The sequence below is a fragment of the Sodiomyces alkalinus genome, assembly GCF_003711515.1.
Source record: "Sodiomyces alkalinus F11 unplaced genomic scaffold SODALscaffold_4, whole genome shotgun sequence".
Taxonomy (NCBI): domain Eukaryota; kingdom Fungi; phylum Ascomycota; class Sordariomycetes; order Glomerellales; family Plectosphaerellaceae; genus Sodiomyces; species Sodiomyces alkalinus.
The window spans coordinates 2,797,696-2,824,397 of NW_021167082.1; the positions used below are offsets into that span (position 1 = coordinate 2,797,696).

The window sequence follows — 26,702 nt, forward strand, 5'->3', positions numbered from 1 at the left end:
ATTACCACAGGTAAAGGCGACGCTACCGCTATTACTACGGATAAAGGTTAGGCCGTCGCTATTACTATAAGAGAGGCCACTACTATTACTATAGATAAGGTTCTAAATCTATAGCCTAATAACTAGGCTATAGATGTAAAACCTCATAACTCCGATACTACTGCTATTATTATAGGAGAGGCTATTGCTATTACTACGGACACTTTACGGTTCACCACTACGAGGTTTAAACCGTTTCCCACGCCTCTAATATCCCCTAAAGATCCCGCGCGCGCGTTCCTTATAGCGTTAGCGGTAGTCAGGGGCGATAAGGTGGAAGAACACGATAACCACTAACGGACAGCTATAGGTGCCCCTAAGGGGTGCCTGTTAGCTATACTCCTGTCGGCCGCGCGCCTATTACCCGCGCGCCTATCTATCACGAGAACTATCGTAAATCTATACACGACCGAGAAGGTCTAGAACGATAACGCCTAGAAGGCGTTCTTTAACGCTAGCAGGACTTATAACCCTATATGCATAAGGAAGTAAACCATTAACGATGATAACGTCGGTACTATAGATTCCCCTTATATCTCTTAGCCGCTATCGCTATCGTATATAACCCGCGAGGATCTCCCGCCTCCACTAAACCACTACCGCGATATACGCCTTTATCCGTTACGGGAGCGGTAGTTATAGGCCGAGGGAGAATACCTTAAAGGGCACCGATAGATAGGCTGCTAGTAGGAGGTAGGTAGTAATTAGGCTAATAAGTAATAAGTCCTCGTCTATAGATAGGTATACACCTATAATTTTAATAAGGAGGGCACTCCTTAAGTATAAGGCACGCCTTATAGTCCGAGGGGATTAATAAAAACGGTTAAAGACTAAAGATAACTATGCCGTAATGCTAGCCTCGCAGTCTTTCCGTATACTAATAGCGATCGCCGCCCGATTTAACCTAAAGATAAGGCAGTTCGATATCGTTAATGCGTTCGTTAACGCTAGCCTTAAAAAAGAGGTATTTATAAAGATACCGTAAGGCTATAAAGTACTAGGCAAGGTCCTACTACTACAGAAAGCCCTCTTCGGTTTAAGGGTATCGCCACTACTATAGTAAGAGGAATTTAGCGGCACGCTATAAAGGATAGGCTTTATAGCTATCCCTAATAACCCCTATATTATAATCCGCGACGGTTTAATTATATTCTTCAACGTTAACGATATCGGACTTATATACTATAGAGACCGTAAGACGGACACCGATAACCTTAAGGCTGCCCTTAAGCGAAGCTATAGGTCATTAGGAGGCGAAGAAATCCGTTAGTTCCTAGGAATTAAGGTCCTAAGGGATAGAGCCACCCGTAGATTATAGCTATTATAGTCTTTCTACGTAAAAAAGATCGCGGTTAAATACTACGTAGATACACTCTACCGAAAACCACTAAAGGTCCTATTATCTACGGACCCGGTCATACCCCAAGATAGCACCCGCGCGTCGATTCCCGAGGTCCGTTAGTATTAGGGAATAATCGGTTCTATCTTATACGCCGCTATCGTGATAAGACCAGATATCGCGTTCGCCTACTTAAAGGTTTCCTAATATAACGTTAACCCCTCCTCTAACCACCTTACAAGGGCTTAATAAGTGCTACTATTCCTATACTATATAAGACACCACTACCTAGAATTCGGCGGGGATAGGCTCTTCCTAATAGTAAGCGACGCGTCCTTTAGGGATAATCTAGACCGTAAGAGTTCGTAAGGATATACGATAAAGCTCTTCGGCGGCACCGTTAACTAGAAAGCAGGTAAATAACCGACGGTCACGACGTTATTAATAGAATCGGAACTACTCGCTCTTATAAAGACCGCTAAAAAGATATTATTCGTTAGCCGGATATTAAGGGATTTAGAGCTTCGGCTAGACTAATAATAGCTATAGCTACACTACGATAATTAATAGACTATTAATCTCGTTAATAAGAAGGCATAACGCCTACGGACAAGGCTACGGCACGTCGATATATATAACCACTAAGCGCGCTAGTTAGTATAATAAGGTCTCTTTAAGGTTACGTACGTTAACACGAAGGAGATAATCGCGGACGGATTAACGAAGGTATTACCGGAGGCGGGGATTAAAAGACTATAGTAATAGCTCAATTTAACGAATTAAAAGGATTATATCGAGTAGTCTAAATAAGTACACGAAGAGATTAAACGCGTTAAAGCCACGGCTGTAGCGACTATAAAGGCCTCCGAGGATATAGTAGATCCAATAGATATAGATCCGATTAAGTAGATCCGGCTAACTAGTATCGAGGAACTAAGGCAGATAGAATTGAATTAAACGGTTAAATAGGGCGGATTTAGATCCTTTTTACGAGAGCGTTTTTCCCTAGACTATTGATTTTACGATAGAAAAGTTAAGAGCGTTTAGTTTAAACCGAAGCCTCTGATTAGTCAGTTAATCTAGGAAGGCCCACCTTAACTAAGGGGGTGTATTATATAGGCAGGACCACGATATAGTCTATAGGGGATCTAGGGGGGATCTATACTATAACTAAGGGCTTCGGATATCGGGGACCTCGGGTATTAGGATATCATAGGGGCGGATACCGGAAAAGACCGGATAGGATCTAAATAATATAGTACCCATAACAGAGTCTTCACCACCTAAATTAAGGGCGTAAAAGACTCTCCCAGATATAACTTAAGACAATACACACACACGAGATTTCTGCTCTACTAAGTTAATCATTAAAGTGCCTTTTAACGTGCGACACATTCCCTATAACAATTAACAATTCTCCGTCCTTGAAAATCGCCGAACGGCATAGACTCTTAGCTCTACAACTAAGGCCCCGTTCGCGAAAGGTTATAAGATAGGATCTTTTTTAGGAGGCTTTTATAAAAGTTATAAATAGAGCTAAGGTGCTATCTCGACGCTAGTCCGTGCCCTCGATATATCTATTTATATAAAAAATAAATTATCCCTTGGAGGAATATCGATCCGAATCCGTAGAATACGGGTTGTAGTCATTTAGATACAAGAATATACTTATTTTGCTGTAATTAAGTATCAGAACGACTACTACTTTTATTACTATATCGACCCTAGGTTATATTAGTATAGAATAGATTATAGAGGGCTCCTTTAATAATATACCGGATCTGTGGGATATCGATATATCGCCCTTATAGCTAACGCAGGATATATAGCTAATATAGGATATATGGCTAACACAGGATACGCAGCTAACGCAGGATATTATAGGAGATAATATCTCTAACGATAACGAGGTATCCGAAGACGGTGTAAATAGTTAAAATCCCACCTCTTAAAGCCTCTTAAGTACCCAGGCTAATACTTCCTTATCTAAAAAGAAGTTAACGCGTGTGCATTAGAAGGATTATATCGAACGCGATCTTTTTACACGCCTAGTTATAGCCCGTCGCGATAACGCCCTATTCGCGATAAGTAATAAGAAGTTAGCGAAGTAGACGGTCCTGATAGAGCTTTTACCTAGTATATAAGAGCTATACCCCACGGCTAACCTATTAGTTAAGGCGATAATCGTAAAGCTTAAACGTATAGAAAGAGACCTACGTACGGCCCTTACGCTTATTAGGAAGAGTAGCGTTAATAGCTATAACGATAAAAGCGGTATAATCGATATAAGCGATAAGTAATAGAATATATTCGAAGCTAAATTCGGCGATATTAGTAAGCGTATTCGAAAACGCGGAGGCCTATAATAGATTCATAGTCTATTAAAGCTTATATAGCCTAATACTATGGCTACTAGCTAGAATATCGCTAATATTTAAGAGTTAGATTGATAATATAAGCGTTAATAATATAAGCGTTAGTAATAGGTAGTCTTAACGCCGCCTACTAAGTGCCTTCGGCCTAGTTAGCAATAGAATCCTAATAGTAGTGCTAATTCCTCACGGGCGACGCCTATTCCTCGTAATAATCTACTCGATAACGCGTTACCTTTACGGCGCTATCGTAAAAAGGAAGACTCACCTATCGACCCGCTTTTAGCCGGGTTAGTTACGTTATCGGTATATTAAAACGCAGAGAATTACGGTAAGACGGTTACTATATATAAGAGCGAGTTTCTAAAGGAATTAGGCGGCGTTAACGGCGTTATTATAGCTAGGGAGTTCCTAATAGAAAATCCTAACCTAATAATGCTATTTAATAGCGTTTAAAAGGATACGAAAAAAACGTTATTAAAAAAGCACGGTTTAATAAAAGAAAAGGTTATTAGGAGAGGTGGTAATAGTGGTGATAGTAGTGATAGTAAGGGTAGTAGGCGTAAGGCTAAGGTGGATCTAGATTCGGATTAGTCTTATTTTCTATGGATTTTATTAGCTAGTAGTGTTTACAGTATACCTAAAACGGACTAGTAAGAGGTATAGTTCTACTCCTTCTGCCGTAGTAATCGATAGGGTGCTTAATAAATATATCGATATCGTGCTTTTACTTTAATAATAATAACCTCTTTTCTATATAACTACTACTACTATTCTATTATCTTAGAAATCTAGTATTATATCTATAATCCGCCCTTTTCACCGATATTACGGTCGGTACGCTCTACGGCTAGCCGTAATAGCTACTCCTCTTCTTCTTTTATAAGTCTAGAAGATATTAACGGCGAATCTAAGACTAGTATATTACTGCGTATACCCCTAATAAAATTCTAGATACTAATTATAGCGTATATAATCTCTACCTGCTTTTCGAGGCTGTATTTAGGTGCCTTACCTCTAATAATCTAGAAAAACCTCTTTAAAATCCTAAAAACGTATTTAACGGTATTACGGTGCCTAGCGTGGAGGCGATTAAACCGCTCCTTTAAGGATAACTGCCTTTATTCTATTTTAGAGAAATCTTAAAGGTAGTACCTCTTACCGTCGAACGGGGTTATGATACCTCGGATATCACTGCTAAACCTATTATCTACGAGGTAGAACCGCCTATTAGGTATATGAAAAGACCCTTTAGTAAATGCCTCGCGAAGTAACGAAGAGTTATGTATACTACCCTTAGTATTAGCTAGGATATACGTGAAATAAAGGTTAAAATCGACTACCGCGAGGATATTTTAAGTAAGTTATCCCTTCCGATTATAGAACCGCCGCTATAACCTAGGTAGCACCGACGCAGCGATATACGTGCCGTCGATTACTCCGATATAACTATTAAATTAGTTATTACATCGCGATAGTTTAATATATCGCGATACGTATCCTAATAAAGGGCTTTTAATATATTCGATATAAAGCTAATATATTATATCTAGGACTTTATTAAAGATACCCGATTTTATACTTAAGAATATCTTAAACCGGTGGTATTTATTATGTAGGGATACGCTATAACCGATAATATACAGGAAGAGTATAACCTTCTACGAAATTATATAGTATTTAGTCTCTCTAATTATACCGTTTAATATTACCTAATCTATTAGGTGATAGAATTCGCGCTAACTAAGTCTAAATAGGTCTTAGAACACTTTTTCGGACCCGACTAATAACCCGCTTATTATACCTAATATAATAGCAGGACTATTACCGTGCTATTACGAAAAGGTATTTCTACGCCTCTTTTACTGCCGAGTAACTTAAATTCGATACAGGATTAATACTAATACTATTATATCGAGTTCTAGTATAGCTTCGTCGTCGTTATTAGGAATAGCTTTAACGTTAGCCTTATTAGCCACGGCGCGGCTAACTACGGAGCCTATCGTATAAGTTTTTTACGTTATTAATACCTTTTAGATACTAATAAGAGATTATGTGTAAATCCTCCTATCTTATAAGTTTTCCTCCTACCGTAGCCCCCTGCCTAGCGTAGTACTTCGATAATAGGGGGATAATAGAGGGATATATAAAAAATACAGTTATACTGAAAATATTATATAAAAGGGGTCCTTATACTATCGGTAGGTCATAAGTTATGCATTTTTCCGCCACGATAGCAGGATTTCCCATCTTATAAGCTTTCGCGAACGGGGCCTAAACCAGGCTACCTTAAGAGCTATATATATCCGTACTCGTTGCTAATAAACGCCAATCTTTCGTTTCAATGCAAGGTCTCCTCTCGTCGACGGCGATCGGTCCTGTGCTTTGCTTTCCTCGTGTTCGGGTATTGAGTACAAGAATAAGTCACCCGAGGCGGACCAATGGCCTGGACAAAATCTGTACAGAGCAAGGGATGGAGTGCCTTATAGGCGCCAGACGGGTAGGAATGAATTTGATGATAATGGAAATAGGTGTCCAGCTTGCCACGTCTATCCGCAAGGTACCTAGGACGAAGTGTCAGATGCCCGCAGCCACCTTATCGAGGTGTGACAAACCATATTATGTCAGACGTGTGGAGTACCTGTCGCACGTCAAAAGGCGCTTAGATAATCAACTTAGGAGAGCAGAAATCTCGTGTGTGTGTATTATATTAAGTTATATCTAGGAGAGTCTCTTATACCCTTAATATGGGTAGTGAAGACTCTATTATGGGTACTATATTATTTAGATCCTATCCGGTCTTTTCCGGTATCCGCCCCTATTATATCCTAATACCCGAGGTCCCCGATATCCGAAGCCCTTAGTTATAGTATAGATCCCCCCTAGATCCCCTATAGACGATATCGTGGTCCTGCCTATATAATATACCCCCTTAGTTAAGGTAGGTCTTCCTAGGTTAACTGACTAATCAGAGGCTTCGGTTTAAACTAAACGCTCTTAACTTTTCTATTGTAAAATCAATAGTCTAGGGAAAAACGCTCTCGTAAAAAGGATCTAAATCCGCCCTATTTAACCGTTTAATTCAATTCTATCTTAATTAGTTCCTCGATACTAGTTAGCCGGATCTACTTAATCGGATCTATATCTATTGGATCTACTATATCCTCGGAGGCCTTTATAGTCGCTATAGCCGTGGCTTTAACGCGTTTAATCTCTTCGTGTAGTTATTTAGACTGCTCGATATAATCCTTTTAATCCGTTAAATTAAGCTATTACTATAGTCTTTTAATCCCCGCCTCCGGTAATGCCTTCGTTAAACCGTCCGCGATTATCTCCTTCGTGTTAACGTACGTAACCTTAAAGAGACCTTATTATACTAACTAGCGCGCTTAGTGGTTATATATATCGACGTGCCGTAGCCTTGTCCGTAGGCGTTATGCCTTCTTATTAATAAGGTTAATAGTCTGCTAATTATCGTAGTATAGCTATAGCTATTATTAATCTAACCGAAGCTCTAAATCCCTTAATATCCGGCTAATAAATAACGTCTCTTTAACGGCCTCTATAAGAGCGAGTAGTTCCGATTCTATTAACGACGTCGTGACCGTTAGTTATTTACCCGCCTTCTAGTTAACGGTGCTACCGAAAAGCTTTATCGTATATTCTTATAAGCTTTTACGGTCTTGATTATCCCCGAAGAATGCGTCGCTTACGGTTAGGAAGAGTCTATCCCTACCGAATTCTAAGCAGTAATACCTCGTATAGTATAAGAATAGCAGCACTTGTTAAGCCCTCTTAAGATAATTAGAGGAGGGGTTAATATTATATTACGAAAGTTTCGAATAGGCGAACACGATATTAGGTCTTATTATAATAGCGGTATATAGGATAGAACCGATTATACCCTAATACTAATAGACCTCGGGAATCAACGCGTGTATACTATCGCGTGCTATTAACGGCTCTATAGATAATAGGACTTTTAGTAGTTTTCGGCAGAGTATATCTACGTAGTATTTAACCGTAATCTTCTCCACGTAGGAGGATTATAATAGCTATAACCTACGGGTGGCTCTATCTCTTAGAATCTTGATTCCTAGGAACTAACGGATTTCTTTATCTCCTAATAGTCTATAGCTTCGCTTAAGGGCGGCCTCCAGGTTATCGGCGTTAGTCTTATGGTCTCTATAATATATAAGTCCGATATCGTCGATATAGAAGAATAGTATTAAACCGTCGCGGATTATAATATAGGGGTTATTAGGCGTAGCCGTGAATCCTATCTTCTATAGCGTACCGCTAAGTTCCTCTTACTATAGTAGTAGCGATACCCTTAAGCCGAAGAAGGCTTTCCGTAGTAGTAGGACCTTACCTAGTACTTTATAGTCTTACGGTATCTTTATAAATACCTCTTCTTTAAGACTAGCGTCAATAAACGCGTTAACGGTATTAAACTGCCTTATTTCCAGATTGAATCGTACGGCGATCGCTATTAGTATACGGAAGGACCGCGAGGCTAGTATAGCGGTGTAATTATCTTCCGTTTCTAACCGTTTTTATTCATCCCCTTATACTATAAGACGTGCCTTATACTTAAGGAGGGTGCCCTCCTTATTAAATTTATAGGTGTATACCTATCTATAGGCGAGGACTTATTACTTATTAGCCTAATTACCGCCCACCTTCTACTAGCAGCCTATCTATTAGTACCCTTTAAGGTATTCCCCCTCGGCCTATAACCACTGCTCCCGTAACGGGTAAAGGCGTATATCGCGGTGGTGGTTTAGTAGAGGCGGGAGATCCTCGCGGGTTACATATAATAGCGGCTAGGAGGTATTAAAGGGAGTAGAATCTATAGCACCGACGTCGCTATCATTAATAGCTTACTTCCTCGCGCGTATAGGGTTATAAGTCCTTTTAGCGTTAAAGAACGCCTTTTAGGCGTTATCGTTCTGCACCTTCTCGGTCTTATAGATACTTATAATAGATAGGCGCGCTGGTAATAGGCGCGCGGCTAATGGGCGTACGGCTAATAGGCACCCCCTAAGGGTATTCACGGCTGCCTATTAGTTATTATCGTCTCCTTCTATCTTAACGCCCCTGACCACCGCTAACGCTATAAGGAACGCGCGCGTAGGATCTTCCGGGGATATTAGAGGCGTGGGAAACGGTTCGAACCTCGTAGCAGTAAACCGCGGAGTGTCTGTAATAGTATCGGTATCCGTAGTAATAGCGGTGGCCTCTCCTGTAGTAATTACGGTGGTATAGTCTTCTCCTATAGTAATAATAGTATCTATAGTAATAGCGGTGCCCGTAGTAATAGCGGTAGTATAGTCTATAATAATAGTAATAGCCTGTCCTATAATAATAGCGGTGCCATTAGAGTTACGAGGTTCTAAATCTATAGCCTAGGTATTAGGCTATAGATTTAGAACCTCGTAACGAGTAGTGATATTATCTATAGTAATAGTAGTGGCCTCTCTTATAGTAATAGCGACGGCCTCGCCTTTGTCCGTAGTAATAGCGGTAGTATTAGAGTCTTCCGACTCAAGATCTAATACGTCTACGGCTATACCCCTTAATAATAGCCTATTCGCGGTCTTATTAGATTAGGTGATGCGGATAGATTATAGGCCTTCCCCGATTTCCTCGGCGGAAGCTATAGCTTATAGCGTTTTAATCCTACCGTTAAATATCTTATCTTTATTAAAGACCACGTCTCTTATAGTAATAATATCCGTTAGGTATAGTAGATAAATACGGAAGCTATTCGAGGCTTAGTATCCGATATACTAACCGATCTATACCTTCGGTTCTAGCCTTTATAGGCGGTTCCTTTTAGCTTAGATATCGCCCGTTGTTATGAAGGCTTTATAGCCGTAAGCTTATAGGTGTGCAAGGTTAGGTTAACGGCCGCGTAGGCCTTTATATAGCGTTCGCTAGTCGTTAATATATCGTGGCGCCCTATTATATAGATATATAGTAGTCTTAAAGATCTTATGCCAAATAGACGTGGGCAGATTAGCCCTAATCCTTATAGCCCTCGCCCTCCTTTTAACGATACCTCTAATCCGTTCTATAACGCCGTTTTAATCCTATAAATATAGTACCGACGGCTAGCCTTCCACCCCCTTAGCAGCGAGGAAAGCAATAACTTCTAGGTGTCAAAATATCTTAGAATCGGCTTATAGAATACGTGGCTTGACATCGAATTAGGTCTTAAGCAGGGTAAAAATATCTCTTAACGTATAAAGGATAGAGCCTTAGTCTCTCTTCTATAGTTAGTAATCCTAAGTATAACCTATATACACGTTTATAACGAATATAATAGACTTATATAGGCCACCCGCTAACGACTCCGCCTCTTTAAGATCGTGAAAATTAATAGCTAGGGCCTCTCCGGGCTTTAACGGGTAAAGAATAGTATTCGCTGGATCTACGCAGGTATTTACAATTACCTATACGCGTTATAGTTAGCGGTACGCGGTCCTTTTATTCTTACCCCCTAAGTAGCGTTAATAATTCTTATAAGGGTATCGGTGCCGTAGTAGCCGAGGCGTTTATACCACCACTACGCTATAGTCTTCTACGGTTACTGCGGTTATCGTGATCTTCTATACGGGTTATTACGGGGGTGCCTTACTAAGACCGCGAACGTGGTGGCAGCTATAGCTTCCGCGCGCTCGATTATATACTAGCCGTAGATATCTAGTAGCTTATACATAGGCCGGTTATCGACGGAGCTAATAATAGTATTATTTACGGTATCCTAGCGGTAGCCTTATAGGCGTAGCTAGCGTTCCGAGACGATATTAGTAACGAATTCCTTATAGTATATAACGTCACGAAGGCGTAATAGCCTCTTCGTGCCTAATAGGGATTATACACGTAGCTTAATATCTTCGTATCCGAGGATAAAAGTCTTATAAGTACCCACTTAAAGAGATAAAGATAAAGTATCTGTAGGTAGTTTAACGGCCGTAAAATAGCCTCGATTATTAAAGATATAGATTAATAATCCTAAGTCTAGGATCGCGTAGTATAATAGCACTCTAGCTTAGTTTATAGAAAGGAATACCCCCTATTCTTATTATAATCTTAATAGTATTATTATATAATGGCACGCTACCCCCTAGGTTAGGTAGGCGCTTAGTGTCCCTATCGCGGTAACGGATAGGTTTTTTAAAGCTATTCTTACGGGCGGCGTGGTAACCCCCTGATTTGATTATTACGGTATAGTAGTTATAATAGGCATAATATTATAGAGTTAATCTTCCTAGACTTCCTCTATCTTATTAGCGGTGACAGCCCCTAAGGCTTCCCGCCTTTTCTGTATCGCGGTATCTACACGGCTTTTAAAACTATAGTTACGTATCTTCTTTTTTATAACGTTTATAATATCTTCGCGGCCACGCTAGGTATAAAGGCATATATCCGGCCTTACATACTAATAGGCGGCGGTAGTATAGAGGTTCTTATATATCTCGTAAAGCCTCCTTATTACAGGAGGGATAGCCTTTACGGACGTATTACTATAAGGACGCTTCTTATTATCTTTATTATTAGTAGTATCCTTAGTATCGGGGAGGTTCCTAAGGGTATTAAAGGTGCCTCTCCTAACTCTAGGCTTTATAGCGGTAGATTATAGGCTTTTTATATTACTAAGAACCGCCTATAAAGCCTTTACGAAGTCGTTAATCGTTAGCTTATTTTCCGTAATCTTGTCATAGGTATTTACTAGGTAGTTATTACTCTATTCTTAGGCGATAGGTCTGATAGCTTTTAACACTTCTTCTACCGAATAGTCCACGCTTAATAGCTCTAAGACGCCTATATATTTATAGTGTATTATCGCTATTTTCTAGCTTATAACCTACCCGTTTATATCCTTAAGTATAGCCTTTATAGGCGTAGTATATCGTTAATATAGAATTAGGACTTCTTTATAGAAGTCTATAGGAGTTAGTCCTATATACGCGTATAGGAGGGTAATCTAAGCTTATAGAATATTTACGTTATTGTCCTATAATTATACGAGGAGGTTATATAATATAGTATAGATAGTCCTTTCGATATATAAGCGTACCTTATTGAACTCCTTCTACTACGTGTTATAGTCTGCCTTTTCCTCGCGGTATACACGGCGATCTTATAGGTAGCGCGTATACCTCTTTTTAGAGAGGCTATCGATAAATATAGGCGTCCTTATTAGTGGTTCTTTTGTTACTCCTATAACCTTCCGGCGAGCGGCTATTTTCCTCTTACCGGCGGCCGTGGCTATTATAGTACCGGCCGTGGTAGCCGTAACTACGGTATCTGTAACGTTTATAGCCTTATCGCCCTTTAGTATAATAGTAGAAGACGGAGTAGCTATGATAGTAGAAGACGGGGTAGCCGTGGCCTCCTCCGTATCGGGGTCCACGGTAAGGGCTTTATATTTACGGATATTAAGTAGCGTAGGCTTAAGAAGTAGGTAGGTATCGGCCTCCTTATCGCTTAGTTTTATATTAAGATATTTTCTTAGTAAGAGGTAGATTTACCGCGCACGGTATACTTCTATATTATCTAATCCCTCTAATTAATAAGGGTAGTAGCGGCCGGTTTCTATTCGAGGTTAGATATATTAGAAGATATCTTTACTAGTTTAGTATTTATCGGTTAGTGAATTAATAGATAGGTTAATTAATCTCTTAATTACTCTAATTAGGTCGATAGTAGTTATTTAAGAGTATTTATATAAACGTGATTACTTCTTTATAGTAGAATAGGGGTAGCCTTATTAATATCTATTATTTGTGCGCTATAAACCAGGCTTATAACTATCGTATATTGAAAGGCATTTAGATAATTACCTTAGTAGAGCAGAAATCTCGTGTATATGTATTATATTAAGTTATATCTAGGAGAGTCTCTTATACCCTTAATATGGGTAGTGAAGACTCTATCATGGGTACTATATTATTTAGATTCTATCCGGTCTTTTCCGGTATCCGCCCCTATTATATCCTAATACCCGAGGTCCCTGATATCCGAAGCCCTTAGTTATAGTATAGATCCCCCCTGGATCCCCTATAGACTATATTGTGGTCCTGTCTATACGACAGTACCTTGGTACTATATATCCACCCTTATTTCCCCTGCTTTTTCCGTATAGTTAGATATCCCTATAAAGTATTATAAACTTCACTTAGATAAATACATATATAATTCCGCGTACCTTATTTATATTCTAACAGTTATAAGCCCGGCGTTCTAATAAACGAAGCTATTCCGATCGATCCTATAGTTTCTAGGCTATTAAATCAGCCTTAAGCCTATAGCGGGTAGTTTAGTATTATTAGTAACGTCCGCCTACTTTAGTTTTATTTAATCTTTTTATTATTGTTATCGCACTACCGTTTAAAGCGTTTAGTATAGTTAATTAACCTTTTTATTTATTCTATTCCACTGCCTTTTATTAGTATAATAATAGCTTCTATAGTAGTAGTGCCTATTATAGGCCTTATAATGCTTACCACTCCAAAAGACTAAAGGCCTTAGATTAAAGCTATAATAACTATTGCACACTCTGATAATATCGCCGACCTTATTAATCCCGATCTTAAAAAGGCTAAATAGCCTAAGTGCTATATTCGAACCGATCCACTACAGCCTCTTACTATAGCCGAAGAATATAATACCAATAATTAGAATATACTATTTAAGATCTAGTAGGTGGAAGAGGATCGGTATAAGGCTAAAAAGAGGGGGATTTAAGCACTCCACGACTATATCGCGAAGACGGTTAGCCCTGCTTTAAAGGATTAGTATACCGGTAAAAAGGAAGTTAAGGATATCTTGTATACCCTTAAGATATACTTTAAGCTAATAAACGCCGTCTAAAAATCACCAATTAAGCGATATTAGGAGGAATATAGGTAAGATATTAGGCGAATACCCTATAAGCGCTAGCTAGAGGACTTTATTAAGCTATGCCGAGATACCGAGATATACGAGGTTAATACCTATAATACTAAAGATAATTAGATTAACGGCTTCTTTAACGCTATTAGGAGTATTTCACCTAAATAGTCTAAGGGTAAATTTATACACCTTATAACGCCTAAGGAAAAGGACCTACCTTTAATATAGTCTATTATAGAGTAGTATACGATATAGCTTTATCGCCGCTACCCGTATGGACTCGATAAGAAGCCTACCGTATTATCCTTCTATACTGTAACCTTCCTAGGTAAGGATAAAGAAGGTAAGAATTAGCCGGTATAACCGGGATAACAGGGTAATTAACCGTCTAACGAAGAGAAGAAGGAGTAGTTATACGACTACCGTATTACGAAAAGGAGTAAATATAATTATAAGCCTCTATAGAAATGCCTAAATATTAATAAAGCACGCAGGAAAAAGGGATACACACCTTTAAAAGAGATCTTAGAACGCTATAACCAGATTATTAAGACCTAGGATAACGAACGTTAAAAGAGATTCCGGGAGAATATCGAAAAGGATGCTAAAAGCCTAAAAACGGGTACTAAAAAGGACTCTTAGCAGTTATAGCCGAAAGAATCGTCGACGGAGGTATCTAATTTTATCGATAACTAAAAGGAGGATTCCGATAAGGAATCCTATAGGATATACTCCCTCCTATAGATTAATGGAAAAGAAAGCGTTAGTAGTAATCTCTTTAACCAGCTATTAATCGATTCCGGCACCTCTAGGCATATTACTAACTAATAACACTTACTATAGGACTTCGAACCTACTATAGAAGAGCACTGTTTTTAAACGGATGGTGGAGAGACTAAGCTAGTTAAGGGTTATAGTAGGATATAATTAGAAGTGGACGATAAATATAGTAATTCCTTTATTTTAATGCTAAATTACGTTACTTTTATATAAGACTACCTAATAACCTTAATCGGAACCAGAAGATTAAAGGAATAGGGCATCGTTTTTGATTCCGGCCTTAAAGTGCTAAAAGTTGGAAAGGGCTTATTAGCCCTACCTCTAAATAACGTTAATGATTAATACGCTCTCGTTCTAACGGATCGTTAATAGCACCTACTAAGTAGCTTCTTTAATAGCTCTATAACGCCTACTATAAGCGTGGTAGACGCGTATTTATAGCATGAGAGGCTAGGGCATATAGGTATTACTGCCCTCGATAAAATTAGAGATACCCTTATTAGAGGCGTTATTAAAGGAAAAGGTCCTCTTGTAGTGGATTATAAGGCTTATACCCTTAGTAAGGCAAAGAAGATTATATCCAGATAGTCGCCTAACCACTAAATAACGATACCGTGGTATAGAGTAAAGGTTAACCTTTGTAGCCTTAACGAGGCCTATAACGGTATAAAGGTCGTGATGCTTTTATATAATCCCTATACTTGTTAAGCTATTATATAGTTCCTGCGTGACTATAAATTAGCCTTATCTATATTAGTACATTTTAAGTTCTTCCTTTAAAGGCAGTACTACTATATAATTATAGTAATCTGCCTAAATAGGGAAAGATCCCTTTAGAAAGGCTTCGATAAATAGGCCGATAAGAGAGGGATTTTGCTTAAGAGGTTATCGCCATATATAGCCGCGCAGAATCCGAACGCAGAATGCCACGGCGGTATTTTTACTATCGCGAGAACCCTCGTAACGGCCTTAGGCATCTAATAGGATATATAGCCAGAACTAGTAGCTGCTATAGTATATCTATATAACTTTATCCCTTAAAAGGACCTCTAGTAGAAAACCCCTTAAGGGCAGATAAAGGATTATATTAATAAATAAGGTCTAAAGAAGATCCTAATGAAGCCTATCGTTAGCCACCTAAAGAGATATAGTTATAGAGCCTATTTACTAACCGCGGATTATTAATAAGGTCGTAATCGTAATACTAAGCTCGTGGAAAGAGTATATATCGGCTATTTAATCGGCTATAAATGCACTAATATATATCGGATTTAGGTGCCAAATTTAGGGAGGATCCTACGGACAAGAGACGTTACCTTTAGCGAAAAACTGCTATATAAAGACCGTGACCACGAACCTAAGGCATTAATTAAGGTTTTCGAGCAGCTTAATCTACCTATAGATTATTAACTCCACGATCCTCTAGATATTACTACTAACGTGTTTAATCTTTACCCTTAAACGTTACTAAAGCAGAATACTATAAGGGAGGTAATAGCGGAGGCTACTACTACGGCGGCCACTATAGCTATCGCCGCTATTACTACTATTGCTTCTAGGGGAGTGGATAGAGGTGCAGGTTCAATAACCACTACAGAATCTGCAGAAGAACAATAATAGCAGGAGGCACCTAATCAAACGGCACGTGGAACAGGGCAAACAAGCCCTATAACGCCTTCCACGCCTCCGGCGGCACCTACTTTAACGTCTTCTATAATTATACCTATAATTATACCTCTAACGGCACCTATTTTCCCCCCTTTAATAACTATAAACGGCCCTCCTACACTACTAACCAGAACTACGGATCTACCGCCTATTTTTAAACAATCTAACAAGGGCAACAATACCGAAGATTAATCTAACAATACGGCCGTAACCAGCGATACTGTCAAAATAGGATTATTATCCTCTAACTAATCGGTTCTTAGAAAGGAATTAACCACTACCACTACCGTTAATCCGGCATCTACGGCTCCTACTACGGCAGAGCCACCTACTACAGCTAAGTCTTCGTAATCCTCTTCTTCCACTACCACTACTAACCATCCTTCCTCTTCCTCTAGCAGAAGAAGCCGCCCTCCTATTATACCGACAGCCGCTACCGACCGGCCTACCTGTAATAGGCGTCCAACCGACCGATATACCCCTCCTTCCTTTTATACCTTCTATAATTAGATCGAGATACCGAAGAAGCCGCTACTACACCGCGATATACCTAAGGAATCTCTAAACTAGTCTTAAATACTAAAGAGTCCCTATAAATTAGAATGGATTAAGCCGCCTTATAGGAGGTCGGCACGCTTAGGTTAATAGGCACCTTTAAACGGTGGGAATAGTCCTACTAATAGGGGCACGGCTCGGGACTATCTAAATCAGTTCTAAGGCCACTAGACCTTAAATAAGTTTTAAGTATAAGGTCGATCCTATAGGCTACGTTAATAAGTTTAAGGCACGCCTTTACGTTTAAGGGGATTAATAAGCTAATAACCACCTTAACGCCTACGCCTCCATCCTTACTAGAAGGACCTTTAGGTCGCTAATAGGTATTATAGCCTATTTCGATCTCGAGACTCGGTAACTTAACACCGTTAACGTATTCACTAATACCCTACTTAACGAGGAAATCTATATTAAGGATCCCCCTGGTTAGTAGTTACTTTAATTAGCTACGGGCCTTAACGCCCACGAATAGCTTAAGGACCTTTTAAAGTAACGCCCTCCTATATAACACAGCGGGATTTAACGGCTATACCGGGTATTATATAGTCTATAGCATTCCCTAAAGCTATAGTATTAATAGCTCTCTTCCGTACTAAGTAAGTACGGTTTAAAGTAATTAACCGAAGACGATTACGTCTTTACGAATAAGGTCCTAATTACTTTCTTCTACATTAACAATATTATCCTAATCTACCGTAAGGAGTATAAATCTATAGCTAATAATCTAGTAAAATAGATATAGAAGAGCTTCTAGATCAGGGATTTAGGGCTAATTAGGTAGTTCCTTGGAATCCATGTAGAACGCGATTATTAATAGCGTAAGCTATAGTTATCGCTTAATAACTATATCACCGATAAGATAAAGGCATTATAGGTGGATTATAGAGGTCGTAGGGTTAAAAGCCCTCTTCCTTAGCCTAAAATTCTATAGCCTACCGACTAATAAGCCTCCGAAGAATTAATCCATCTATATCTTCGGAAGGTCGGTTCTATTAACTACGCCGCCTATTAAACCCGACCTAATATCTCTAAAGCCGCTTCGAGGCTTACCGAATTCAGCACTAACCCGTTAAAACAGTATCACGATACCGTAGATAGGTGTTTAAAGTATCTCGGCTCGACGAAAACACTATACCTTTATTTCGGACCACGTAAAGACCACTAATACCCTATACTCTTTTATACTTCTAACGCCGCCTTTGCTAATAACCGTAAGACTTAGTATAGCTCCTAAGGCTATACTATATTATTATTCGGGGGTCTAATAGACTAGAAGGCTAATAAGTAAATAAGCGTCGTGACCCTTAGTACTAAAACCGAGCTTATAGCGCTTTCGGCTATTACTAGGTAGTATATCGCGATAATACGTTTAATAAAGGACCTAACGTTAACCTTTAAGGAGGAACCACTAATAGTATACTACGATAATTAATAAACTAAGCAGCTACTAGAATCCTCTAGGCCGTAGGTTACCTCGAAATTAAAGTATCTCGATATCCACGCCCTTTAGATCTGATAAACCGTCTAAAAGGGGACCGTCTTAATTAATTAGATCCCTACTAACGATATAGTCAGCGATAGCTTTATAAAGGTACTCCTACCGTAAAAACACAGGGAGTTTATATATCTGCTTAGTATAGAGGTCCTGCCGAGATAGGATTAAAGCAATTAACAGAGATAATAGTCTTCTATTACGTTTTAATTAAAGGAAAACGGTTAATTAGACCGTTATTTTAAGTGTTTTTATGTCCCTATAGACTATTATTTAGGTGCTGTTTTTAATACTTTTTAACTGCTTTTTAGCTTTAACGTCTATAACGCCGTTAATTAATATCTAGGCCCGATTTACCCTGGATTTTAAGCATTAATTTAACAAGCAGAATAGTTAGGATTAATCCTACTATTCTAGGGGGGTGTAGTAGATACCTATAGCCACCTTATCGAGGTGTGATAAACTATATTATATTAGACGTATAGAGTACCTCGGTACTATATATCCACCCTTATTTCCCCAGCTTTTTCCGTATAGTTAGATATCCCTATAAAGTATCACAAACTTCACTTAGATAAATACACACATACTTCCGCGTACCTTATTTATGTTCCGACACGAAGCGAAGTACGTATGTCCGGATACTACGTTGTATGCGTAAGGTAATTGTCCGTACGGTGTACTACGATCTACCTCATTACTAAGGTACCTACCTAGTCGAATATGGATGGCGCAGAGCCCGATGAAGACCGACACCGGCCGACCGGCCTCCGCAACACGTTTCCGCCACTTGCCCAATTAAGGTGCCTCACGAATAATTCGATTACTCTTCGTACGGAGTAAGTCGGCCTCCAGGTCGGTTCCCCAACGACACCTCGTGAAGACAAGTTCATCCCTAACCTACAGGCTGGCTGTATTGGTGTACGTCGGGGCCTCCGTGTTTCTTGGAATCCATCCCGAGCTGGGCCCTTGCACTCTGACTCTGCGACCTCCCCCCATCTGATCCCAGACATCATGGCCTCCATAAAGCCTGATACGCCTGTCGAGGTGGCCGACATCCCCGGGAGGTCAGTATTGGTTTTATATGGCTCCGAGACGGGGAATAGTCAGGACATCGCCGAAGAACTCGGGAGGACGGTCCAGCGTCTACACTTCAAAACTAAGGTGGATGAGATGAATGCCATCAAGCTTGTGAGTTTGTCCCCGGGACGTTCTTCTTGAATCAGTCGAGATCCCTTTACGACTTGATCATGATGTTGGGAAATTCGAGTTGACGTGTCCCAACCGAAAGAGTGAAACTCTTCGTTATACGCTGGTCATCTTTGTCTTGTCCACAACCGGCCAGGGAGACATGCCTCAGAATTCCCTCATCTTCTGGAAGAGCCTTTTGAGAAAGAAGCTTGCTCCGGGATGTATGGGCACCCTGAAGTTCACCACGTTCGGTTTGGGGGATAGTTCGTACCCCAGGTATGTTTGTTTTCTGATCCAGTGTCCAGTGTCCAGTGTCCAGTCCTCTCTGTCCGTCCGTCTCATCGGTGTTCATCGGTGTAACATGAAGGGTTATTCTTGGTTTCCCTTACAGCTCTTAATCATTAACCTGGAATCCCTGCTCAAAGATTCAACTGGGCGGTCCGGAAACTCCACAAGCGTCTTGGGCAGCTCGGCGCAGAAGAATTCTACTCTCGGGGAGAAGGCGACGAGCAGGACGACGATGGGTAGGTGCATATTTATCTCTTTTGTCCAGTCCATCCTCCGGTCCCCCCTGAATCTCCTCGTTTTGCTTCTCCGGGTGTGGCTTAGGGTGCTATAAGAGCAGTCCGGTGTTGTTTTTGTGTTATGTGGCGCGTCGGTCACTCCGGTCGACACTCCATGCCGAGCGCATGGCTTTTCCGTCCGGTACCAACCGAGCACGGGGCTTTCGGGTCCGACAGATCCGTTTTGTTGATGGAGCATGAGATGTGTTTCTTACCCGCCACCATCCTAGTCTGATACGCTCTGGATCTTCCAACCCGTGCAACGATATTCTACGGGGCTCCACTAACAGCAAGGTTAGGATCGATGAAGCATTTCTCCCGTGGTCGACCGGCCTGCGCGCAAAGCTCCTGGAACAGTATCCCTTACCAGACGGACTTACTCCTATTCCCGATGAGGCTCTGCTACCGCCGAGGTACACTCTTCCGATAGGCGCGCATGTGAACCTACGGAACGTGCATGAACCTGATGGCTTCGACGAGGTCGGGAGACGGGAGCTTTTCCGCCGAATCGAGAACCTTGGAGTGCTTGAAGTCGTTAGGGATTCGACACCAGAGGTTCCCTTTTTGGAGAATCCCGCCGCTAAAAGCCATTATCATCCTCCTCCTCTATCAGCCGGCGCGGTTATGGCTACGCCCGATAGTGTCCTGGCCATCCTCGACGCGAACGACAGAGTGACGCCAGCGGGGCATTGGCAAGATGTCCGGCTGATCAGGCTTGAATTATACCATTTCCGCCCCGAACCCCTCTCCATCCACCCAGGCGACTGCGTCAGGCTCTACCCGCGCAACTCACCAGAGGACGTCGATAGGCTCATTAAGTGTATGGACTGGGCTGACGTTGCGGATCGGCCTCTGGACTTGGAAGCCATCGGCGGCGAACTTGCGACGGGACTGTACACTGATCGCCACACGACCCTTCGCCGCCTGCTCACAGAGAACCTAGATATCACCGCCATCCCCCGACGCAGCTTTCTGGAGGCCATCTCGCACCACTGCACCGACGTCAATCACAAGGAGCGGCTGGTTGAGTTTTCCAAGGTAGACTATGTTGACGAGTATTATGATTACGCGACGCGTCCACGCCGTACCATCCTTGAGGTGCTCGAGGACTTCCAATCCGTCAAAATCCCCCCGGCATACGCCCTCGACGTCTTCCCCATCATCCGCGGTCGGGACTTCAGCATTGCTAGCATCCGGCCTTCTCCGTCGGCTCACCCCGGAGCCACCGCCAACAGCCCCTACACGGCCTACACCGTCGAACTCCTCGTCGCCTTGGTAAAATATCAGACCGTCCTCCGCAAGATCCGCACGGGTCTCTGTTCCCGATACCTCACCTCCCTGTCCGTCGGCGCTCCCGTGCTGGCCGCACATAAACCGAGCCTGACTCGCCTGAACGGGCCGCTTCACGCCCAGCGACCACTGTGCGCCCTCGCCACGGGCACCGGCATCGCCCCTGTGCGCGCCCTCGTCCAAGAACGTCTAAGCTACGACAAATCGGGCCGCGCCGTCCTCTTCTTCGGCAACCGCTCCCGCGAGAAGGATTATTACTTTGCCGACGAGTGGGCTGCTCTCCCGACCGAGAAGCTGAGGGTGTTTACGGCCTTCTCCCGAGACCAGAAGGAAAAGATTTACATCCAGGACATCGTTCGGCAGAAGGCCGATGTTGTCGCGGAGCTGGTTCGCGAGGATGCCATCTTTATCGTCTGCGGCGGGAGCAGCAAGATGGCCATGGCGTGTCGGGACGCCGTCATCGCCTGTATGCGGAAGACTGGCGTTTGCGACACAGATGGCAAGGCGCAGGACCTGTTCGCCCAGTTAACCTGGTGGCAGGAGATATGGTAGCACAGAATACCTGCTTGGGCATGTGATCCCTGCCCGTTTTCAAGTTGGCAGGCCCATCGGTGTGATCGTAGCATGAGCGCGAGGGTGAGCGTGACACATGGATGCATTTTCTGATGCTGACTCTTCAACTTTCTTTCCATCCTGTCAGGTCGTAGAAATACGTGTTGCCGGTGTTTCCAAGCTCTCAGGCCCCAGCTTCCCGTCTTCGTGGGAGGGATGGATGGCGATCATGTCCCACATGGTAGCATCCTGTCCTGCCGGAGCAACCTGCCAGATACTGGACACTGCGTTCACGTCCATCACCACATCTCCCCCCATGTTATCTTCCAATCGGATGAAACGTCGTCGAAAGTTGTACGGTTTGTGAAAGGACGTCCGTTTGCCCTTCCACTAGAAGACCATAGGGACGGTCAGATCACTTCGTGATGATCTAGTAAACGGCATGATATGGACTAGCTAGTCCCAGAAGCAGCCGTCATTGGCAAGCATACTACCATCTCAATGCAATGATCACAAGCGACTTGAAAACATACCAAGAGTTTGATTGTGGTACGGCTCAAGGAGGCTAGGGTCTAGTCCACATGAACATACCCGAAGGCCGTACACGCACAGGAACACAGTGACACGGGGACAAGATATATGCCATAGATCCCGAAGACGCGAGCTAACGATTGATTATATGCTATTATCGTAGCACAGAGAAACAAAAGTGAAGTCAAAAGACGACGGCCCGATCACCCTGATGGGAGGAAGTCGGCCAAATTGGGCAAAAAGAAAACTGGGCGAAGGAGAAAGGAAGACAGAGGAGAAAGAGGCGAACAAGAACACAAAACAAAATCCAAAAGGCAAAAAAAAAAAAAAAAAAAAAAAAACCCCTGCTGTTCTGAACCACCCCTTCAGACCCTCGCTTTCCCCTTGCCTTTACCCGAGACGTCAAGAGCAGGAAACTCCTCTTCGTCAACGGCACTGTCTCTGACGTTTCCGTCATCAACCATCGTTCCATGCTCTTGGAGGCTGAGTTCAATGGCCAACGCGAGGTCGTCCTCCTCTTGTTGAGTCATGGCAGTGTTGCTGCTGGACGAGCCGACATTGACTGCCATCATCAAGTGGCCATTCGAGGGCGATGCCGACGTCGACATCGAACTCGACCTGGCTCCCTTCCCGGTAGGCTTCGTCTTGTACGTGATAGGGACCTCGTAGTCCCCGGCTCCGTTGCCGCGAGGGGGTCGGCCCTGACCATCAACACCTTCTAGCAGAGATAGACGCAATGCCTGCTGTACTTGCATTTCATACTCGCTCTCTTCTTCTTCCAGTGTTGGAGGAGGGTTGAAGGTGCTGCTGCCGGGAACCCCCGTCACGCTGGGCTCGGGTGTCATGGTCGACGCCGTGCTTTCGCTAAACGACGAAGCCGTGTCGAAGCTCGCATCGGCTGCCGATCCAGTGTCGCTGGCACTGGTGCGCCGCTGCTCATCGAGCATGAAAGACTCCTCGGAAATCATCTGCGCATACCGAATAGCCTCTTCCTCCGTCAGTCCGCCGACACCAAATCTGTTGCGCAGCCTAGCTAGTTCACGGCTTTGGTGCTCTTGTTCGCGACGGAGCTCGGCAGTTTCGGCCGCAATGTAACCAGCAACCTTCCCGCCCTGTCGGCGGCTGGCGAGACGACCGTGCACGTCGGAATGGCGCAATCGGCGTTTTCGTCCGGGAGACTGACCCGTAGCACTATACGTCCAGTAACGCAGGAAGGCGCCGAAAGACACAACGCCCCTGAGAATGGTCGGGTCTAGGTCAAGTGCGATGGCTCTCGCTGCCGAGTAATCCTCGCCGCGCAGGGCCGGATTCATCGTAAGCATGTGACGGGGCACTCTGCCGGACGGCCGCGCGTTGAGGGTGCGGAGTGGATCTTGCGTTGACGTCAACGGATCCCAGGCCTGGACCAACCCGTCGCTTCCCCCATGGACAAGATACAAGCCGTTCAAAGCCAGGCATGAGATCTCAGGTGATTCGGTTTGAATGACGCGAACGGGGTCGAGTCGCGCAGACGAAAGACTCGGTTCTCGAACATTCCAGACGAGAACACACCCAGTCTTTGTACCCACAGCACACATACGGGCTCTCCTGCCTGGGATCTCTGGGGGTGTAGCGGTGGCACTTGTCGGGGGGGTATCGCTCGTGGCAGCCATCGGGGTAGAAATCTTGCCGGTGTCCCAGAGCGGATCCTCGGCATGTGTCAGGACGGCATGAAACGACAAATCCAGAGCTGACGCGGTGAGCTCGCTTTTGTTATGACCGAGGAGGCCCAGCGTGGTGACAACCCAGTCACTCACCCCATCCGCTGGAATCTGAGCTGGCGAACCTCGCGGGGTAGATGAACCGCCGTCAGTCTCAGTTACCGTCGCAGCTAGCGTGGAAGCCAGACTATCATCGCCGCCGAATATAGACTTGACCGGAAGAGAATGTGCCGGGGTGGCTGGTGGTCCAGGAGTGGATGCACGAGTGGGCGCAGGAGTGAGTACGCCCGCGGTCCTCGGCGGCGTCAACGATCGAATGTACCGGGTCACACTGGGCCCCGGGCCTTTCTCCCATCCAGATGCAATGACGATAACAATTTCTCCCGCGCCAGCCCCATCATCATTGGCAAAATCCACCTCGAGCCTCCTCCGCATGTCCCATCCGTCGCACGCCTTTCGGAAATGCGATGGCTTGTGACGTAGGAACTTTTCCATCTCGCGAGCTTCGGCGACGAGCTGTTCCTTGCTCAGGTTCATCGCGTCCGCGGGCGATCGAGGCGAGTACGTTCCCTTGATCACGTTTTTGTCGGTGTCATGGGTGCGAGCGCGGCGGCGAGTTTGCTCTACCAAGTGCCAGTAGACAGAGCGACCAGCATGCCAGGCGTTCTTTATGCTATCCTGCCCCTTGGCACGGTCAAGCTTTGGAACAAGTGGTTCCGTGAGATAAAACACCTCGCCGAGTGCGTTTAGCGCTACTGCCCAGACGCGCATGGCTGTCTTCCGTTTTTGGCTGTACTGATCGTCGACCGTAAGGGCAATGATTGGAACCCCGGGGCTAAGAACCCATCGTGCCGTCATGTCGCCGTTAGAGAACAGCGCCCCGCTTGTATCACAGCCCAGGGCGTAGGACGTCACAACACCCAAGGTCGAGCCCGTCAACATGCCCACCATCGACTGGGTTGCGGACGTAGCAGCGGACGACTTGGCGATCCAGACGCTAGAAATGGCTTCGGACAATTCTGGAATCTTTGGAATATCCGCGTAGGTGTCTACGACGGCTGTGCCGTGACCCAGATATCGACCGCACTTTTCGTGTATGGACCGATAGTATGCACGACCGCCTGGAAAACCTTCCCCCGACAGGATTCCATAGTGACTGCTGACGTCCATGACATTAGGGCCAGCGGCAGGGCCTTCTCCCACTCCGTACGGCTCGAGGTCAGGAAATGCCTCATCGAGCTGTTGAGTCGTGAACGGGTCGTCAAACCCCCACTTTTCCGCTTTCCCAAGAGTGGGATCGCTCATGGTGCCGACACCTAAATCAGCAGAACCGTGGACAGCTCGCGGAGACTTCTTGCCGTTGGAAGAAAATACCACCTCAAGGTTGGTTACAGCCCATGGCAGCTTAGAGTTGTATGTCAGGACGGCACTGAGCTTCCTGCTCGTCCTAGTTGAAGCGCCTATCCCAGAGGCCAAGGCGGAGCCTGGCTTGCCGCGTACGAGGCCACGAAGAAGACGGGTGCGAAGCAGATATTCGCTACGCCAAGTTGCGAGGGAGGTCAGACGAGCAAAATATCGCGTCTCGGACCGCACGATATCTGTGTGTTCCTGCTTGCGAAGACCAGAGCCGGGCTTTTCGGATTTCAGCAAGTTCATGCTCTCGTGCCCCGAAAAGTATCGCAAGAAGGCCATTCGCCATACGTGTGGCATGGTGATAAGGGAGTAAAACCGCTTCGAAACCAGTGCCACAGACGCTTGAGAGTCGGGATGAAGATGCGACAGGATGTGGGTCAATATCTCTGTCAAGCGGCCACACTCCTGTTAGCTGGAACACGTCCCAATCCGTCCAGGTTTGAGAGATAACATTTCGTGCCGTACCGTTTGGGAAGTCTGTCAACTGCACGCCTCGGGACGCAGGTCCTACTCGCTTGACGACCTTAAAGCCGCAGCTCTCAATAGGGACTGACGGGATCATGGCGTTTTCATAATCAATGATGCGCTGACCAGGTACGCTTCGACGACCAGTGGAGTGGCCACTGCCGACGCTCAATCTGCGTAATTGTTCACCGAGCTGGTCGGCATTGACACCATTGCTTGATGAGCCGGGCTGTCCTCTATCTGGCGAACGACGAGGTGACGCGCTGCCCGAGCCACCGGCGCGGTGCAGCTGGGCAGGCCGGCAAGGCTGCTGATCAAAAAAGCCATCTTGAATGGGAGGAAGGGTTTCTCGGGGGTTGGTCGACGAAGGTTGTTCTAATGACTCGGTAGGCCAATTCTGCATAAAGCTGGGGTGGTGAGGTAGTGGGATGTGTGGAGGTGGCTGTGCAGGGGAAAAGCCTTTGCACAGTCCTATTGCAACGTAGAAGGGAGAGTAAAGGAAACGCGGAGATGGTCAGGAATTCTGGTTGCGGCGTAGAAAGCGTGTGCGAAAGTGCGCGTTTGGTCGGTGGTACGGGGACAGTGGGAGACGAAGAACTCGCAAGATGGTCAAGGCCAAACAAAGGAGGATGTTTGACCAGAGATTACTCATGCCAGGCTACCTACTCCGTGGAACCCGAGCCGCGCCGGTAAAAGGATTTTCCGGTTCCCCGAGGGACGATGAAGTACTTCCCGGAGGGCGTTCGAGATGCGGTAGCATTCGTATAGGTGGAGTATGCGTGCGTTCCTCTCTCATCAATGCGGGCATAAGATACTAGCTTGATCACGAGATATTAAGTTATAAGAATA

At 44.1% G+C, this 26,702-nt stretch overlaps 2 protein-coding genes across 2 annotated transcripts; one reads left to right on the plus strand and one right to left on the minus strand.

Annotated features, from left to right (window-relative positions):
- Positions 1-19,056: 19,056 nt before the first annotated feature.
- SODALDRAFT_159831 (riboflavin synthase domain-like protein) lies at positions 19,057-21,852 on the plus strand. Its single transcript, XM_028606928.1, has 4 exons — positions 19,057-19,339; positions 19,440-19,615; positions 19,765-19,863; positions 20,202-21,852. The coding sequence occupies exons 1-4, from the start codon at positions 19,163-19,165 to the stop codon at positions 21,742-21,744; spliced, it is 1,995 nt and encodes a 664-aa protein (XP_028467255.1). The 5' UTR covers positions 19,057-19,162; the 3' UTR covers positions 21,745-21,852.
- Positions 21,853-22,593: 741 nt separating this feature from the next.
- Positions 22,594-26,434, minus strand: SODALDRAFT_310963 (hypothetical protein). The gene is made up of 2 exons (XM_028609153.1): positions 25,854-26,434; positions 22,594-25,774 (listed from the first exon to the last, which is right to left on the minus strand). The coding sequence occupies exons 1-2, from the start codon at positions 26,254-26,256 to the stop codon at positions 22,641-22,643; spliced, it is 3,537 nt and encodes a 1,178-aa protein (XP_028467256.1). The 5' UTR covers positions 26,257-26,434; the 3' UTR covers positions 22,594-22,640.
- Positions 26,435-26,702: the final 268 nt, after the last annotated feature.

Bases quoted from the DNA above. Each gene is read 5' to 3' on its own strand.
- SODALDRAFT_159831 (XM_028606928.1), top strand. From the start codon at position 19,163: ATGGCCTCCATAAAGCCTGATACGCCTGTCGAGGTGGCCGACATCCCC. The intron at 19,616-19,764 runs GTATGTTTGTTT...CCCTGCTCAAAG, and splicing joins GGGGATAGTTCGTACCCCAG to ATTCAACTGGGCGGTCCGGA. The intron at 19,864-20,201 runs GTAGGTGCATAT...CAGCAAGGTTAG, and splicing joins GACGAGCAGGACGACGATGG to GATCGATGAAGCATTTCTCC.
- SODALDRAFT_310963 (XM_028609153.1), bottom strand. From the start codon at position 26,256: ATGCAGAATTGGCCTACCGAGTCATTAGAACAACCTTCGTCGACCAAC. The intron at 25,775-25,853 runs GTACGGCACGAA...GCCGCTTGACAG, and splicing joins GTTGACAGACTTCCCAAACG to AGATATTGACCCACATCCTG.